We start from the raw sequence: 18,017 nt of genomic DNA on the forward strand, positions 1-18,017 counted from the left end.
ACAACAAACAACCCTGCCCCCACCCACAATTTCTTTTCCCCACCAACCATCAACTTCAATCTCTTGCCATTGGCCACTTGATCCTCACCTCACTACAAGAGGCACATTATTTCTTGGTCGTTGAGAGAGCGAGACAATGCATTTTGTTGCTCTCGCTGCTTTCTGCCCTTCCCTGCCAAGTGAAGCGCTCTCCAAGTTACTTGACCCCACCATCACCTTAAACTCCTTTCTTTTTCTAGTTTATTCTGTATCCCAAGTACTCCCCAAGCCCATCTTATCCAGGTGATATCTCTTGTCCTTTAGACCCCATTCCCATTAAACTACTGAACAACCAACCCTTCCTGCTTCTCATGGCAGCTGATAGTGTAAACATGTTTCTCTTTTAATCTTCTTCTTGTCAAAACGTTCACAATGTGGATATTGTAAAGCACATGAAGGGCGAATATAATGTTACGACTCCAGTCACTGGATGGTGCTATAGAGCAACCATATACATATCACATGCCTCCTTGACTTCTGGGAGACACAGGAGAGAGTGGAAGGGAGCCAGACAGAGTAGGTGTGAGATAGTTTAGCTGATAGAATAATTTAGTATTGTAGAAGTGTAGTGTAATCTTTAGTTATCTAATCGCTCAGTAATATGTTCGAATCTAATTAAGTGTTGTGTAATAAATTAGCTTAGTTTGTTAATCACTGCTTGCTGCATGCTGTTCTTTGTTCACACTACAACCTTCACCATCCTGAAGAATAAAAACAAAGAACACAACAAAAAACCACAGCCTTCGCCCCTCCATCAAACTCCTCCTTCCCCCAACACATCTTCTATCCTTGTAAACCGGATAGAGTGGAGGTGTGGGCTTAAGTAGGGCTTGAATAGGGTGCTCTTTCCAAGGGCCAGAGCAGACTCAATGGGCCGAATGGCCTCCTTCTGCACTGTAAATTCTATGATTCTATGATAAACTGCTGCTGAGTGAACTGTTGCTGCAAAATCTATGCTCATCTCTTCTAAGACTTCCCTCTTGAATCTTTCCAATCAGTTTTCAATTGTTCAGTTCCGGAAGAGATTTAACAAGCAATCACAAGTAAAATTATCTGCGACTGTAACTCTATGACTTTTAATATCTTACCCTACATTCCTTGTCCTGTGTCTTTTAACATAATCGACCATACAATCTGCTTTCAAAACTCTCCTCCATTGTCTAACTTTGTAGCATAGCTCTCACTTACTTGCACCCATAGTCTCAGTAGTTCCAACAATGATTTTCTCTTAGCACCTCCAAACCATTGCTACTGTATTCACCCAAGGACCTAACCTTGGCCCTCTCCTCTTCCCGATCTAAAACTTGCTGTGTGAATTATCCACAGATCCAACGTCAGCATCTCACTCATCCCTGAACTGAGGTATGACCCCCACATGACAAAGTTCACCCACATTCACCACTAGAACAATGAGAGCAGGAGAATGACATTCAGTACCTCAGGCCAGCTCCACGACCGTAGCTCCATCTCCTCACCCTGGTTGCATAATTAGGTTTTAAGGAGCGTTTTAAAGAAGGAGAGAGAGAAGGAGAGGTTTTGGGAATTTCAGAACTGAGGATTGAGGCAGCTGAAAGATGGTTGCATGCCGATGATTAAAATTGGCGATAACTGATGGAGTGTGAAGACCTTCTGTAGAAAGTTACAGAGTTAGGGATTTGTGAGGCCAGATGAGATGAGAATTTTAAAATTGAGGGAGTATAAGCATGATGGTTGAACCAGACGTGATGCAAGTTAAGATATGGGCAGAAGAGTTTTGGAAGAGGGTGAAGGTTGGGAGGTTGGTCAGGAAAGCATTAGACTAGCAGTCTAGAGGAACTGAGTTCAAATTCCACCTTTGCAAGTTGTGAAATCGAGTTCATTAAGTCTGTGAATTTGTGGGCTAACAGTGGAAAAAGTGATCATGAAAGCTGCCAGATTGTTAAAACCAGCTCACTAATATCTTCTGGGACAGGAAGCCTACTAGCCTGACCTATTCAACTCTAGTTTCACACTGACATAGGTGACATTTTTAAAAATAAAATTGAGTACCCCCAATTAATTTTTTCCAATTAAGGGGCAATTTAGCGTGGCCAATCCCTGAGTTGGCACATCTTTGGGTTGTTGGGGGCGAAACCCACGCAAACACGGGGAGAATGTGCAAACTCCACACGGACAGTGACCCAGAGCCGGGATCGAACCTGGGACCTCGGCGCCGTGAAGCTGCAGGGCTAACCCACTGCTCCACCGTGCGACAACGGTGATTTTTAATGCCCTCAGAGCACGGAGTGATAAGTAGCGAATGTCATTCACCTCTTAAAAACAGATGAATAAAAAAGTTACATTTTGGTGGATTTTCTGGCACTTTGGCATGAACAGTGATTAGGAATGATTTATCTTCGAATGATTTATCCAGCTCATTCTAAATAACACACTTGATCTACTCCTTATTCTCGTAATAAGGAACGGGCCTCACAAATTCAAAAGATTAAGCTTCTTAATCCTCTCACCCGTCTGCTGGCAAAAGCTAGATCCAAATCAGGAGGGACCCATGAGCAATTCTGGCCTCCATGCAGATGCACAAAGTATTACATGGCTCACAGAGACACAGAGTTCTGAGTATTCATGCAGTATTCGTGCAAAGTGCAACAACTTCTGTTATTAAATCAAGAAACGTCTGGGACATTGTGGAGTTATTTTAACATGTTGGTTTAGGGAGGTAAGCTGTAGAAATGCACTGTTTGAAGGGGCATGTGTTGACACATCAATAGGACTAAGGCGGCAGTGACTGGCCATATGTACTGCTGGTAGTTGGCATGTCTGCATTCAACCTCAAAGAACCTGCCCATCAAACATCCCTGAATTTACAAGTCAACACATTCACTGGGGAATGGAACGTTGCAACAGATATCATTGCATGTTATCTCAACAACTGGAACTATTCATTTCTACTGTGGCTGGAGAAGGCAACTGATAACATATAAAGGGTGTGTATGCAAAGGCAAATCTTCAACATTCAACTAGTGAGCTAGTGGCCTAAAAATCTTTGAGAGGCAAAGGAAGGTGCCAGGGATGGGGGAAGAAGGATGACAGCGGTCAGGTCTGGGTTTGTTAGGGCAGCACGGTGGCACAGTGGTTAGCATTGCTGCCTGGGCATTGGTGCTGAGGACCCGGGTTTGAATGGGCCACTGTCTGTGTGGAGTTTGCATGTTCTCCCCGTGTCTGCGTGGGTTTCGCCCCCACAACCCAAAGATGTGCAGGTTAGGTGGATTGGCCATGCTAAATTGCCCCTTAATTGGAAAAAATAATTGGGTACTCTAAATTTATTTATTTTTTTAAAAGAAAAAAAAGGGGTCTCGGTTTGTTTATCTTCTTACTCTAACCTCTTGTTCACTTAAGACCAGAGATGCTTAATGTCCACCAGCTGCCTCAATCAGCTGGCCATTTATTCTGACAGAATCTCATTGACTCAAAATGTTACACCATTTTCTCTCCACAGACACTGGTTGACCTGCTGAGTATTTCCTTAATTTACCACTTTCATTTCCGATTTCCAGAATCCACAGTATGCTGCTGTTGTGTACTTAGTGTAATTCTCTCTACGGGCAACTGCTCACATGGATTTGGATTTGTTTATTGTCACATGTACCGAGATACAGTGAAAGGTATTTTTCTGCTAGCAGCTCAAACAGATCATTTACTACATGAAAAGAAAAGAAAAAGAAAATACGTAATAGGGCAACACAAGGTACACAATGTGAATACATAGACACCAGCATCGGGAGAAGCATCCAGAAGTGTAGTATTAATCAGGTTAGTCCACATGAGGGTCGTTTCGGAGTCTGTCTTCCTTTTCTTTTTCTCTATCAGAGGAAAATTGAGAGGAGGTTTGGTAGAGGTATTCAAAGCTTGGAGGCATCTCGATGGAGTGCATAGTGTAACTGTCCTTTTCTTCCTGTTTACTCCCTTATTTCCCCTTTTTTACCATTACAATTTTGATCCATGGATGTTTAATGGAAATGTGTCTTTAAGGCAAGCAGTAATTTTAATTTAAACAGAAGAATCCAGAAGGCTGTGCTGGTTTAAACTGGAGTTGCAGACTGGTCAGCACCAGTGAGGGACATTAGTTGGTACTCAGTCTGATTGGTTTGGCTAGTGGCCAAGCTGCACTCTGCCCGGTTACAGGTGGTGATTGGATCCTATTCCTCTGGAATGCTTTTCAGAATCCAAAGGTTTCAGTTTGACCCCTGGCGGCAGAAAGGCAAGAGCCTCTCTGTTTATCTTCAGAATGGCTTTGTTTCTGAATTCGGAGAGGGCTGGGATGAATCTATTTACAGGAGGAGTATTAGAGGCAGTGCAAGCAAAGTCCAGACTCTGCTAACTTTCTCTAGAAAGGCTGAGGCAACCGGTTATCTCCCTCTCCAGGAGGCCTCTGTTTTCCTGAAACCACAGAAGCCCGAATACATACCACAAATTTGAAAGCAGAGTTTGAACAGAAGGTGTCGCTCCAGAGGGCCTGTGAGTACTCCATTTTCTAAACCACAGAGAGCCTGAATGAATGAATAAATCTACAAAGACCATACCAGGTTATAAACAAAAACTTTAACTTGCAAGCTTGCTATGAAGAAATGTGTATTAAAAACCATCTCCTGAAACAAAGACTCATTCTTCCTTTCACTTATGATCTTTGCTCCTTCCCACCCCTTTGTGTTTGTCTGTTATTTGTGTATGTACATATGCAGATATATAGGTAGAGGGAGCGGAGAGGAGAGAATGAGTGAATGAGTGAGTGTGGGGCAGGTTAAAGTGGGGATTAGGTATTAGCTAATAGTTAACTAGTTGTACTTGTTGAATATTATAGTTCTTGTTATAAATAAACAGTAGTTGTTTTGACATTTACAAACCTAGTGACTGTGGTTATTAGACATCCAAAGGTCAAAGACTTTGGGTATTTTTTAAAATACATTTAGTGTGCCCAATTCACTTTTTCCAAATAAGGGGCAATTTAATATGGCCAATCCATATACCCTGCACATCTTTGGGTTGTGGGGTTGAAACTCATGCAAACACGGGGAGAATGTGCAAACTCCACACAGACAGTGACCCTGGAGACAGGGATTGAAACTAGGACCTTGGTGCTGTGAGGCAGCAGTGCTAACCACTGTGCCACCTGCTGCCTTTGAATTTGGGTATTTTTTAAAGAATTATTGGTTAATTCACTTGTGACTCTGGGGCATGTGGTGCTCGAATTGTCTGCACACTACCCCAGGGTGTCACACCAAGAGGGAGTAACTGTTCCCATTGGTGGAAGGATCAAGAACCAGATGGCACAGGTTTAAGGACAATCGCAAAAGAAGTAACCGCGATTTAATAATGTCACGGGGAGTCTACGCCGGATAAAAATAAGAACACAGTTTTATTTACAAACGTGATATGTACACTTCCCGGTATACCCCAACCAGGTTCCCTTTTGATCGGTGCCTTACTGGCCGATCTTCTATACAATTTGTTAATTGGTCATTGGGATAACCCGCCCCTAGCGGGTGAGCTCATGCTCCGCAAAAGCATGGAGAAGACAAGCATTCCCACCCCGAAGGTACCGTGCGGGATATTACAGGCGACATGAGGGGAAACCTTTTTAAACAGTGAATGCACTGCCTGGGAGTGTGGTGGAGACAGGGTCAATAAAGGTAACCAGGAATAAATTACATTGTGGTCTGAAAAGGAAGAACTATGGAGAGAGGCACAAGGTGAATTGCTCCTTCACAGAGACACACAGACACGACGGGACGAATGGCCTCCTTCTGTACTGTAAACATTCTGTGAATCTGAGGTACACCATAGTAAGACAGACAAGCCAAGGCTTCACTTCAGAGCCCATCATTCATTCCCTCTTTCACAATTACCAGCTCAGTTACACCCACTCCAAAGAACTCAGAAAACTCAAGGTGACAGTACAGGCTGGCACACAGACAGCATGAGAGAGCCCAAGAAGCAAGCAATGGCAGAGGAGGAGAAAGTAGCAGCTTGGATTTGCTCAACTGAGGAGTCTAGAAGCCTCGAACTTTAAAGAAGGACACATTATGTATTAAGTACCGGTGAGGGATCCGGCCAAGAAGCATGCCGAGGATAGCAGTTCAGATTAAGTTGTCACTCGTGGCATGTACTCAGCCTTGAATGATCATTTCCCAATACTGCCGTTCACCATGAAGCAAATGTCAGCTCCAGTTGCATCAGTAACTGAACCCACTTCCATAACTGAGGTGCTAAGGGCTTCTTCCAGAGTTCAGACTGCTGACAGAGATGCCTGGAGATTCAGGGTACTACAAACTCACTCATCTGCCCTTGATATCATGAGTGATTAACCTCTCTCTGATCCCACCAACAACATGTCCCCGTCGGCTAAGACGACTCCCTGAATGAAAATTCTATTCCCGCGCCCGATTTTAATATCATTTATTCATGAAAGCTGGGCGGGAGGGTGAAATGGATTGGGGGAGCAAAGGTGAAGGAGTTGCAATGGGCAAGAGAGGTGGAGGGGGGAGGCAACGGTTGGGGGGGGGAGAAGGGAGAGAGGCATGGTTGCACAGTGGTCAGCACTGCTGCCTCACAGGTCCAGGGACCCGGGTTCAATTTCGGCCTCGGGTGACTGTGTGGAGTTTGCACTTTTTCCCCGTGTCTGCATAGGTTTCCTCTGGATGTTCCACTTTCTCCCCCCCCCAGTCCAAAGATGTGCAGGTTAGGTGGATTGGCCATGCTAAATCGCCCCTTAGCGGCCAAATGGTTAATTACTGGGTTACGGGGATAGGGTGGAAGCGTGGGCTAGAGTAGGGTGGTTTATCCAAGGGCCGGTGCAGACTTGATGGGCCGAATGGCCTCCTGCACTGTAGGGATTCTATGATTCTATGAAAGGAATTGGAGAGCAACGGTTGGGGGTGGGTGGGAGGGTGAAAGTTTGGGAAGGCAAAGAGATGGGGAGAGTGAAGGGGAAGACTGAATGGGGAACAGCAAAACAGATGAGAGAGGAAAAGCGGGAGGGTGATGAAGGAGAAGGGGAGGCAATGGAGAGGGAGGTGGTGAAGGAGGAGGGAAGTGGGTTAATGGAATCAGTAGCTTTTTAAGTGTACACGTTTTTCTACATTTGTTTTGCTCATTGAAACTACCTTTTAGCTGTTAACACCGGTTAATAATGTTGGTAGAAAATCTGAATTGTAAGACTCCATATAATGAATGGACAATTTTATAATTGCCTTATTTAAAGAGACACATTGTAACTAATCACCTTTTAAAGGGCAATTAGGAATGGGCCATTTCCTGTGAAGGAGTAAATAAAAATAATATATGACTTTGTGTGTTGCTGGTACCCCATATTGTTGGATACTGAAGCATTCTGAGCACTTTAATTGCTCCAGGATGTACAGCAACCTTCATATTCAGCCTATAAATTTTGCAGAGCAGTTGTGTACAAGAATCGTAAGGCCTCAGGTTGGGATGCAAATGAGAATGGAATGTTAGAGTGGTCTGGCAAATCTGAGAGATGCTCCAGAAACTAACTGCTCAACTGGAAGAATGCTTACACGTGTTCTTATCTAGAAAGAGAAAATGATTAATGGATGACTCTCTCCTCGCTATTGGATCATCCTTGCTTCTAGACTTTTATCTTTCACCCTCTAGTGAGGGTGAGGAAATCCTGTGAGGAGAATTAGGGAAGAGAAAATGATAGCACCTTAAAAGATTGCAGCAACCAGTCATGATCAGCCTGAACCTATATGGCACTCTTAGCATATCATGCGCTAAATAACATGAGCCGAAGAAAAGTTACAGCATGGAAAGAAGTCATCTGGCCATTTCTAATCCCCCACTTCCTGCACCCGGCTCATAGCCCTGTAGCTTATTGCACTTAAGGTGCAGATCCAGAGTAGGGTCTCTGCCTCCATCACCAACTTGGGCAGCAAATTCCAGACACCTACTACCCTCTACATAAAATGGTTCTTTCTCATGTTCCCTTTTACACCTTCTGCCACTTTTCTTGAATTTATTTATTTTTAAAATAAATTTAGAGTACCCAATTATTTTTTCCAATTAAGGGGCAATTTAGCCTGGCCAATCCACCTATCCTGCACATCTTTTGGGTTGTGGGGGTGAAACCCACGCAGACACGGGGAGAATGTTCAAACTCCTCACGGACAGTGACCCAGAGCCGGGATTTGAACCCGGGTCATCAGCACCGTAGGCAGCAATGCTAACCACTGTGCCACCATGCTGCCCTACTTATCTTGAATTTGTGTCCCCTGGTTCCAGAATTCTCCACCAAGGGAAACACATTTATCCTGTCCACTATATCTCTTCCCCTCATAATTTTGTACACCTCAATCAAATCATCCCTCAGCCTTCTTTGTTCCAAGGAAAATAACCCCAACCTATTCAATTTCTCCTCAGTCTCTCCAGGGCTACACTGTTCTAGCCCTGGCAACATTCTTGGAAACCTCCTCTGCATTCTCTCCAGAGCAATTATGTCCTCCCTGTAATGTGAGTGCTGCAGATATATGAAAATAAACTGCACTTGTCTTATCAGCTAAGATTACTTCATCTTGCAGTAGTTGTGCCATTGTAGGAACACATTGGCCTCGATTTCTGCCAAGTCAGGATGACTTGACACATTTTAAAATGGTGGGCTTGCCTTGATTCGACAGACTGATAGATTTCTGAGCTCTCAGCCAAGCATCATTATGTGTTCTTGACTGACAGTCCTGACACCCATTCGAGTACAAAACGCCTGAGCCTCGGAGAAAACAAATAAATAATTGATAGCTCTGTCTCTCTCATCTCTGCTGTCAATTGCACAATGTTCATTTACACAAAATTAAGAGGTTTCAATTGCTTGTAGTTTCTGCTCTTGACACTTTAAAGAGCCTGGATGATTGGCCCTTTTATTGCCCTGTGGTAAATGGACCTTTTTAAACATAGCAGAAATTAATGAATGATTGAATGTTCTTTTTAAATGCATCCTATTGTCACCATATGGTTCCTTTGCACTGTAAAGTGCAAAGTGGGTCAATGAGGGTGGAAGTGCTACATCTTGGTATGGGGGCATGAGAAGTCATGGAGGATTGGTGGAGGGGTTTAGCCTGGCATAAAGTGGATGAGAATGGATGGAGAGACAGGAGGTGACATGGATGGTGCGTGGGGAGTTTCTGTAGGGGTTGAGGGGGTGCGGGGGCTAGAGGGTCTTCCTTTTTCCATCATAACTGGGACCAAGTCCCACACCACCGAGGTGAGCCTTTAAAACAGCCTGCCTCAGCACCTGGCAGTCCCACTGAGCATGTCCGAACCTATTCCGAGGTCAGCTGGCCCTGCTGAAGCCCACACCCATGCATTGCCGATGAACATCCCGTCTTAGCTGGCACTTTCTCTCAAAGTGGGTGCACAAAGCCAGGGATTTTCCCGACACTCACTGCCCACCTCAAAAATGAAAATCCAGGTCATTATTCTCTTTATCACATTGAAAAGAAAGCTATGGCCCTCGAGTCCCAAGGCTATCCAGAAATGAATATTTACGTGTGGTGTGGCTAGGGGAACAATCAGAGCATATTCCTTGCAAATCTGGCCGTGAGATCAGACATGCTCATTGCTGAACTAGAAGGGACAAAATATCTTTCTCCCAAAAGATAGTCAAGAATGAGGTGCCCTTGCATGAGAAATCAGATTCAATCTCCTCCCACGCCCCCACTCCCAAAAATCATGCCACCAGGGCAGCACGGTGGCACAGTGGGTTAGCCCTGCGGTCCCACGGTCCCAGGTTCGATCCCGGCTCTGGGTCACTGTCCGTGTGGAGTTTGCACATTCTCCCCGTATTTGTGTGGGTTTCGCTCCCACAACCCAAAAAGATGTGCAGGCTAGGTGGATTGGTCATGCTAAATTGCCCCTTAATTGGAAAAAATGAATTGGGTATTCTAAATTTATTTTAAAAAAAGAAAATCATGCCCCCAACACTCCAAACAATATATAACAGGACAGCACGGTGGTTAGCACTGTGCCGCGGGCCTGTGTTCGATTACCGCCCCGGTTCACTGTGTGGAGTTTGTACATTCTCCCCGTGTCTGTGAGGGTCTCACCCCCACAACCCAAAAACATTTGGAGGATGGGTGGACCGGCCACGCTAAATTGGGCTGGTTTAACTAAATCGCTGGCTTGTAATGCAGAACACAGCCAGCAGTGTGAGTTCAATTCCCGTACCAGCCTCCCCGAACAGGCGCCGGAATGTGGCAACTAGGGGCTTTTCACAGTAACTTCATTGAAGCCTACTTGTGACAATAAGTGATTATTATTATTATTAAATTGCCCTTTGTTGGAAAAATTAACTGGATGCTCTCAATTTAAAAAAAATACAAAACCAGCTGAAGGCATTCAACATTAAATTCCTTACTTTGGTTGTTGTATGTAGTCACTTGCAGGAAACCACTGACAGTGAAGATGATGTTAGTTCAAAAATGCACCATCACAAGTATTAGAACTCGTTTTGGGAGACTGGTTCAAATTCAGCCTATACAGATGGGGAAAGAGATTTTCTCCCCCCCATTTGTTAGAATCGTAAGTAACAAATCCTTGTCAGCATCACTTTATGTGGGAATTGAAGCAAGTTGTAGGGCTAAAGAATAGGAATCTTTACTCTGCATCTAAATAATACAATGTCTGATATGTTGAACGTAAAATTTTGACAATGTTGAACTTCCAATCACTGCCAGGGAACTGTAAGTAAGTCAGAAAAACATTGATTAACACCATATTTTTAAAAAATGTATTTGAAATTTTAAAAAGAAAAATATTTATTTGGCTCTTATTTGTACATGCATTGTTCAGTCAAAGCACTTTTATACTTTCATTTAGTTAGCACCTTTCACAACTTCAAAAGGTCACCAGGTGTTTTACCCCAAAGAAATACATTTGAAGTATAGTCACTGATGTCATGTGGGCAACATGGCAGCCATTTTGTGCACAGTGTGGTGGTATGATTTGCATAGCTGTCTGCCATTGGTGCAGAACACCGGCTTACCATTGGCCCTGGTCGGTCATGTGCCTCTCGACCGATTGGTTGAGACCAGTCATGTGACGGCTCTCTGATTGGTCGAGAGGCTGAGTTAACCACGCCTCTATACCGAGTTATAAATAGTCAGAACGCCCGGTGGTTGTCCATTTACTGTAGTCGACCGCAGGGCTAACTTCTAGCTGATTAAAGCCTAACTTTTGTACAGCAACTCGTCTCGCGTTCGATTGATGGCTCATTACACAGCGAGCCCACAAACAGCTATGTGATAACGACGAAGTGATCTGTCCAGATTTGTTGGATGTGTGATAAATATTGGACAGCTCCCCTCTTGTCTCAAAATACTGCCATGTCTATTTGGGAACAGAGTTGAGGCTTTGGCTTAATGTCACATCCAATAGCTGCAACCTCTGACAGGACAGAACTCGCTCACCACTGCACTGGACAGTCAGCCTAAATTTTGTGTTTGGGTCTGGTGAGTGGGACTTGAATTCGTAACCTGCTGCCCCAATGTGATACCACTGAGACATGGCAGAATTACCAATCCGTTTCAAAACTTTATCTCAGCATGCATACAATAAAATTAATCCAGCGGTCTATTTACTGCATGTGTCAAGTTAAAGCCAATTTTGTTTCCTGAATTGAGGCTTATTATGCCTGTCTATATTTTTTAACGACACACAGTGCAAAATAGTATTTGTACAGCTCCAGATCTTTTCTCTCAAACACAATACTTTATTCATTTTTCTCTCTCATGAATGGATCTCCATTGAACTCTGCTAATGAGCTCTAAAATATTTGAAGCATAGAATTTTGTTTTCTGCACTTTGTTTCCCTTTGTCTTCACTTGATGTCCTTTAGAGGTGGAAATCTGCCATCCTTACCTGGTCTGGCCTAGGCTCCAGACTCCAGTGTAATGGCCGCATGTTTTTAGCTGCCCTGTGAAATGGCTTTGCAAGCTACTTAGCTGTACCACAACAGCTGGGAAACCTTCACCACACAAAGTGCAGTGGTTCAAGGCGGCAGCTCATCATAACCTTCTCAAGCAGCAATAAATGCTGGCCTTGCAAGCAATACCCACATCTCATGAATCAATAGCTGAAACATATGGGACTTAGTTCGCTGTACAGCACAGCGATAATGACATGGGAGCAGTTGTCAATGAGACCTCACGACGGCAACAGTAAGAATGACAAGTGGGTTAATGAATCTGTTTCTGTGTCACGGAGCAAAATAGTATTTACAGCAGGCAGCATCATTTTGGCAGATAACAGGATAATGCCAAAGGGTTAAATGTTAAATGGAATAGACCACAGAGCAAAGGTATGAGCAGATGTCCAATTGAATTTGAGGGACAGGCACACACAGGGCTGGAGACTCAAAGCCAGTGTGGCCTGGAAGAAACCCGGCCACATCATGGCCCAGCGCTCATTCAGCGCACTGATTGCCTTTCTTAACGCATTTAACATAAACATATAGCCTATCAAAAACATTGTACATTGGGGAGGGGTTGCCTCTGTGCAAGTGCAGGGCTACTTTAAATGCAGGATCATCAGAACAGGGACAGCAGACATCAATTCAATTTCCGACGTTAACATCAAATTACTTATTTAATTTCACGCCTGATGAAGCATCATATAGCTACACACAGAATCATTTCACTTCATTTGTTATGCCATGTTTTTTCAGTTCTTAGCTTGTCTGCCAACTGACAATTTTAATTACGACATGAATTTGATTGCACTTTTGAATAATTAGCACATCAAACACAAACCATTTAAACACCCAATATTTCCCAGAAAGGTATGTGCATATGCCTGCGTGGTGCCCAGTGCTTGCTGGTAACAGTGTACATTTAAAGAGGTTTGGGGAGGGGGTGGAGGGGGAGGTTGGTGGGGAGGTAGAGGGCGGCGCAGTGGTGAAGATCATTAGCCAGATGTCTTATACTTACATCACTCAGTCTTTCATGTGAGCAGCTTCGGTTCGAAGCTTTAGAATCACTGCTGATACTTTCACTGTCGCTGTCCCTGCAGCTGTGCTGAGGAGGCTTGAGCTGCAAAGCAAAGAGAAAAGATGAAAGCTATAAAGATGGAGGTCGGGACGGCCTTATCAGACTCCAGCAGCAAACTCGTGGAAAGCAGTGGAAGTCATTTTCCAGGCACAATAATAAAAAAAATTGTTTTTTAAATGGAAAACGATATGACCCAAGTGTCTGAGTCTAACAGCCTGGAGAACAGTGCGTGCATAATGTTTGCTAACTTCACATCAGAGCCAAGGCAGGATTTATTAGCCTGCCTAGCTGGCTTTGGTGCATTTTTTCAACCAGCCATCCTTGCCAACCCCCCCCAGATTCACTTCAAAAAGAAAGCACCCGTAACTGCTTCTGCCTGGAAAGTCAACAGAACGAACCAAGCCAAAAGAGCCACCGATTTGTGAAGTGGGCACATCACATACACTCTGAGGAATTGTTTACCATGACAGGCTATTTCATATGGCAGCCAGTTTGTACAAGTTGTACTTTGTAGGACAATAAAAATGAGGACAGAGAGAGAACAAATTGCCATTTACCAACACCATCCATCATTTATAGCAAATAGGAGGGGGAAGAACAACACCCTGGAGTAAAATACATAATTAAAATGAAAAGAGCCTTTTTTGTAGCCATTAGCACTTTGAATGGATGCTTTTCCTAGGAGGACTGCAACTGGGTCAAAGGCAGCTTTGTCGCCTTAGTAGGAAATGTGAGAAGAACAACATGCCACTCGAAGCCCGATATGCGTAACATGCCACTTAAAAATAGTTGAAGGAGACACATTAGAGTGGCTGGAAAGAGGAGGGTAACACTCGATACAGTTGAGGCGGGAGGGGGGCAAACAGTTTGATTCCATGAATTGTACAATCTACAGCTGCTTTCATGGTATGGAGATAAATAAAAAGTTTCAGAAATGCACAAGGAAAGACCGAGGGTGCGAGCATTGAATGAGCTGAGCGAAGAATGTATTTTCATCTATGATGCCAAGTCTGATCCATCATTTTTAGAATAAATTCAAGTTATTTGATATTGATGCTTGCAAAGTTTGTCACGTTACCCTATTTTCTCCTGCAAAGTCAATGGGCAGAAATCTTCCACACCTCCACTCCCAGGACTAATGGCAGACAGTGAGGTCGCAAACTAACAGATATTGGTGGCACAGTGGTTAGCACTGTTCCTTCACAGCGCCAGGGTCTCAGGTTCGATTCCTGGCTTGGGTCTGCATACTCTCCTCGTGTCCATGTGGGTTTCCTCCGGGTGCTCCGATTTCCTCCCACAAGTTCCAAAAGACGTGCTGTTAGGTATTTTGGACATTCTGAATTGTCCCTCTGTGGTGACTAGGGGAGTTTCATAGTACTCCATTGTAGTGTTAATGTAAGCCTAATTGTGACAATAATAAAGATTATTATTATGTAAATCCTAATTTAAATTTGCAGATTCGACTTCAAGCCAAAATCACCCGGCTCCTGGAATTCTCCGACTCGCTGGCGCAATGTGAAGCTAGTGGGAATCACTATTGCTCTCCAAAAACGGAGACCAGACATGATGATTATCTGGGGGGCTTGGAAACCATTGTAGCCATTGTAAGGTGGTCAGGGGCATGGCTGGGTTCCAAGGGGCACTGCCAAGGGCATACCCTGAAGGAGGGCTGGAGAGTGAGCGTCTTTGGTGTCCCCACAGCAGGGTGTCTCTCACATGGGGGAAGGGGTGTCTCTGGACCCGGCGGTGGGGGAGATGATGCCGGTGATTGGGGGGGAGGGGGGGGGGGGGGGATGTCTTTGCTGGCAAGAAGGCGTGGGTCCGCAGCGTTATTCCCAGATGCAGGCACCCTTTAAACATGGCACCCCTCTATCTGAGAATGCAGCCTTGCTGCCATCTTTAAATCCTGCACATCCCATTCACGACTCAAATCACCCCAAGCTCCATAAAGATGTCTAACTGTGGGTGGTTTATGATCGGGATTGCTGCTGCATACCCAGTGGGAAACGCGTCGGGAGACCACACTGAGAAACATTTTGGGAGAATTGCGGCCCAGGAATCTTGCGTGCTGTGGTTTCATTTTTAGGATTGCTAAATTGCATAAACAGAAAGGTATATATACCCTGATCAGTGAACTTTACATAAGAATGGTCAGTGATGCGTTCCTTGGTACATTATTTTTATGCAGGACATTAGCCAATTTAAAATAACGTGTTAACAGGCAAGTAAAATTGCACTTTGAAGCAGTGTTAAATAAATATGTTTAGCATTCACCGGTTGGAATCATATTTATTCGGGGAAGAAAACAAGGATGCAATAAAACTGATTTACCGCAAGATGGGAGAGAACATTTTTTTTCACTATTTGTAATGAATCATAAACACAATATGAAGAGTATCTTTATGATTGCACTACAGATAGCAAAGGAAATCTCCACCTAAGAAGTGACCTGAAAACTGCAAGCTATACCCGCGAAAAATAATAGGCCATTCATCAGAAATTTCATTAGCCATCAGATTTTTTACTTCTCCTCTATTTAACCTTTCTGTTGAGGAAACTCATTTCAATACACAAGAGAAATCTAAACCATCACTAGAAGAGGTGAGGGGGAAGTAGGAATTAGAGCTGGGTCTAGGGCTAGAGGGAGGGATGTGGAGTGAGATCCTGCATAGGGTGAACTTTACCTCCTCCTGCACTAGGTTGAGCCTGATACAATTTAAAGTAGCACAAAAAGTGGACTTAAGTAAGACGCGCATGAGTGGGTTCTTCCCTGCGGTGGAAGACAGGTGTGAGCGTTGTCAGAGGGGCTTGTGCCCCCCCCCCCCCCCCACACACACACACATGTTCTGGTCCTGCCCCAAGTTAGTTGGGTTCTGGGTCTCATTTTATGAGATCACGCCGGAGATTGTTAGGGTCAAACTAGAGCCATGTCCATTGGTGGTGATCTTTGGGGTGTCACATTCCCCGGAGCTTGCCTCTTTGGTGGCTCGGAGGCAAGTCCTGCTTGAAATGAAATCAAATAAAAATTGTTTATTGTCACAAGTAGGCTTCAAATGAAGTTACTGTGAAAAGCCCCTTGTCGCCACATTCCGGCGCCTGTTCAGGGAGGCTGGTATGGGAATTGAACCCGCGCTGCTGGCCTTGTTCTGCTTTACAAGCCAGTTGTTTAGCCAACTGTGCTAAACCAGCCCCTTGGATGGAGGTTGGCACTGCCCCCAGGGCCTCGGCATGATTGAGTGACCTGGTAGAATTCCTGCAATTGGAAAAAGTTAAATATACCCTGAGAGGGTCTATTCCAAGTGGATGTCTTCATCACTTTCTATAAGGGCCTGTTCATGGCCAGTAGCTAGGGGGATGTGTTAGTGGGGATCAAGGAGGGAGGATAGTGATGCTGAGGGGGGATAGGGGATTTAGGGTGTTGCTGTTACTTTGTTAAAGTAAAAGCCTTTGTATGTAAGAATTTCATAATGTTTTGAACAAAATATTTTTAAAAAAGAAATCTATAGGCCAAGGTTTACACTCTCAGTTTCCTGCATCTTGGATAGCCCAAAATCGATCTGTGGACTTCTGCTAATTACTCGCAGTGCAGTATAAAAAGGTGCGTTAGAGTGGGTTGGGGGCAGGTTGGTCCTGGATATTCCTTTGTTCTTTTTGTAGTGACATGTTTGACTCTCTCAAATCTTCCTCGTACAGCCTTGTCAAAGTAGCAGCTTATTATTATGAAGAGAACCCTGTGTCTCAGCATTCTGTGACATGGAATGGAAAGACAGGAAGTTGCCCTTCTGGGCTACAAAGGAGGTTGTGAACGACATGTTGTTGTTTCTGAATGTCACTCTGTGCCGCTTATTTCTGCCGATCAATAGGATCAAAAAGAATTTGAGCACAAGTGAATCCCATTCGTAAACCCAACAAAAAAGGCTCTTAGTGGTGTTAAAAATACTAAAGGAAATATATGGGGAGCAATATCCTTTAATATTAAGAAGACTTACAACACCAGGTTAAAGTCCAACAGGTTTGTTTCAAATCACTAGCTTTCAGAGCACAGCTCCTTCCTCAGGTGAGGAAGCAGTGCTCTGAAACCTAGTGATTTGAAACAAACCTGTTGGACTTTAACCTGGTGTTGTAAGACTTCTTCCTGTGCTCACCCCAGTCCAACGCTGGCATCTCCACATCATGGCTTTAATATTAATATTAACCTTTGCAATGAAAAATAGAATAGCGAGGTACTCAAAAACCTGCAAAATCTACCTAGAAAGTGACAGAATAAAGAAACACATTGCAATATAGTCATAATTAAGCAAAACTTCCTTTGAGCTTTCAATCCTCAGACACTTGTCAGTGTAAGTATTTTTTAGCTCCACATTTTTGACTGTGGGTACTTGAAGCAACAAAAATTTAAAATCCCAAACACCTCTCAGAATTGTGTCGAGACGAATAAAATGTCAACTCCCAGTTTAATGTGTGGTTTGAAATTCCTTTTGACAGCAATATTGCCCAATGAAAGTGTGTCGGTTTTCCACTCTGTATATTCCACTCCCCACAACTTGAATGCTTACTTCGTTTATAACAGAATGCCTTTTCCTTTTCACAAAATACAGCCATTTGACAACAATCAACAGGCTAGGTTGCTCATTCTTCAAAACATGGCAAGGAATTATTTATACAGCGTCTTTTTCATGTAACTTGCACCATCAAAACTGCCAGGAACTACATCTGTCATTGATTTCCACGCAGTAAGTGTTCTGTTTTTATAACACTGTTATTTAAGGAAGAATTTTTTCCAATCTGTCTCGTTTTAGTTTATCATGCACAATTTACAACTGTTTTTAATAAGCAATCAGCATGTTTCCTTGGAATAATGTGAACAAGACCACAGCCAAGTTACTGATGGTTTTTAAAACCTAATTTCTCTTCCTTTGATGTTTAATGGTTAGCTGTTGAAAGAAA

At 43.8% G+C, this 18,017-nt stretch overlaps 1 protein-coding gene across 9 annotated transcripts in view; it reads right to left on the reverse strand.

Moving 5' to 3' along the window:
• The window catches only part of auts2a (activator of transcription and developmental regulator AUTS2 a), a 1,338,783-nt gene that overhangs the window by 740,434 nt on the left and 580,332 nt on the right, over positions 1–18,017 (reverse strand). For all 9 annotated transcript variants that reach the window (XM_038814055.1, XM_038814058.1, XM_038814057.1 and 6 more), the window contains one exon: positions 13,011–13,112. In XM_038814055.1, the coding sequence (XP_038669983.1) occupies positions 13,011–13,112 (102 nt within the window). The remainder of the gene's footprint in view (positions 1–13,010; positions 13,113–18,017) is intronic.

The sequence above is a fragment of the Scyliorhinus canicula genome, chromosome 12, assembly GCF_902713615.1.
Source record: "Scyliorhinus canicula chromosome 12, sScyCan1.1, whole genome shotgun sequence".
In the NCBI taxonomy this organism is placed as follows: Eukaryota; Metazoa; Chordata; class Chondrichthyes; order Carcharhiniformes; family Scyliorhinidae; genus Scyliorhinus; species Scyliorhinus canicula.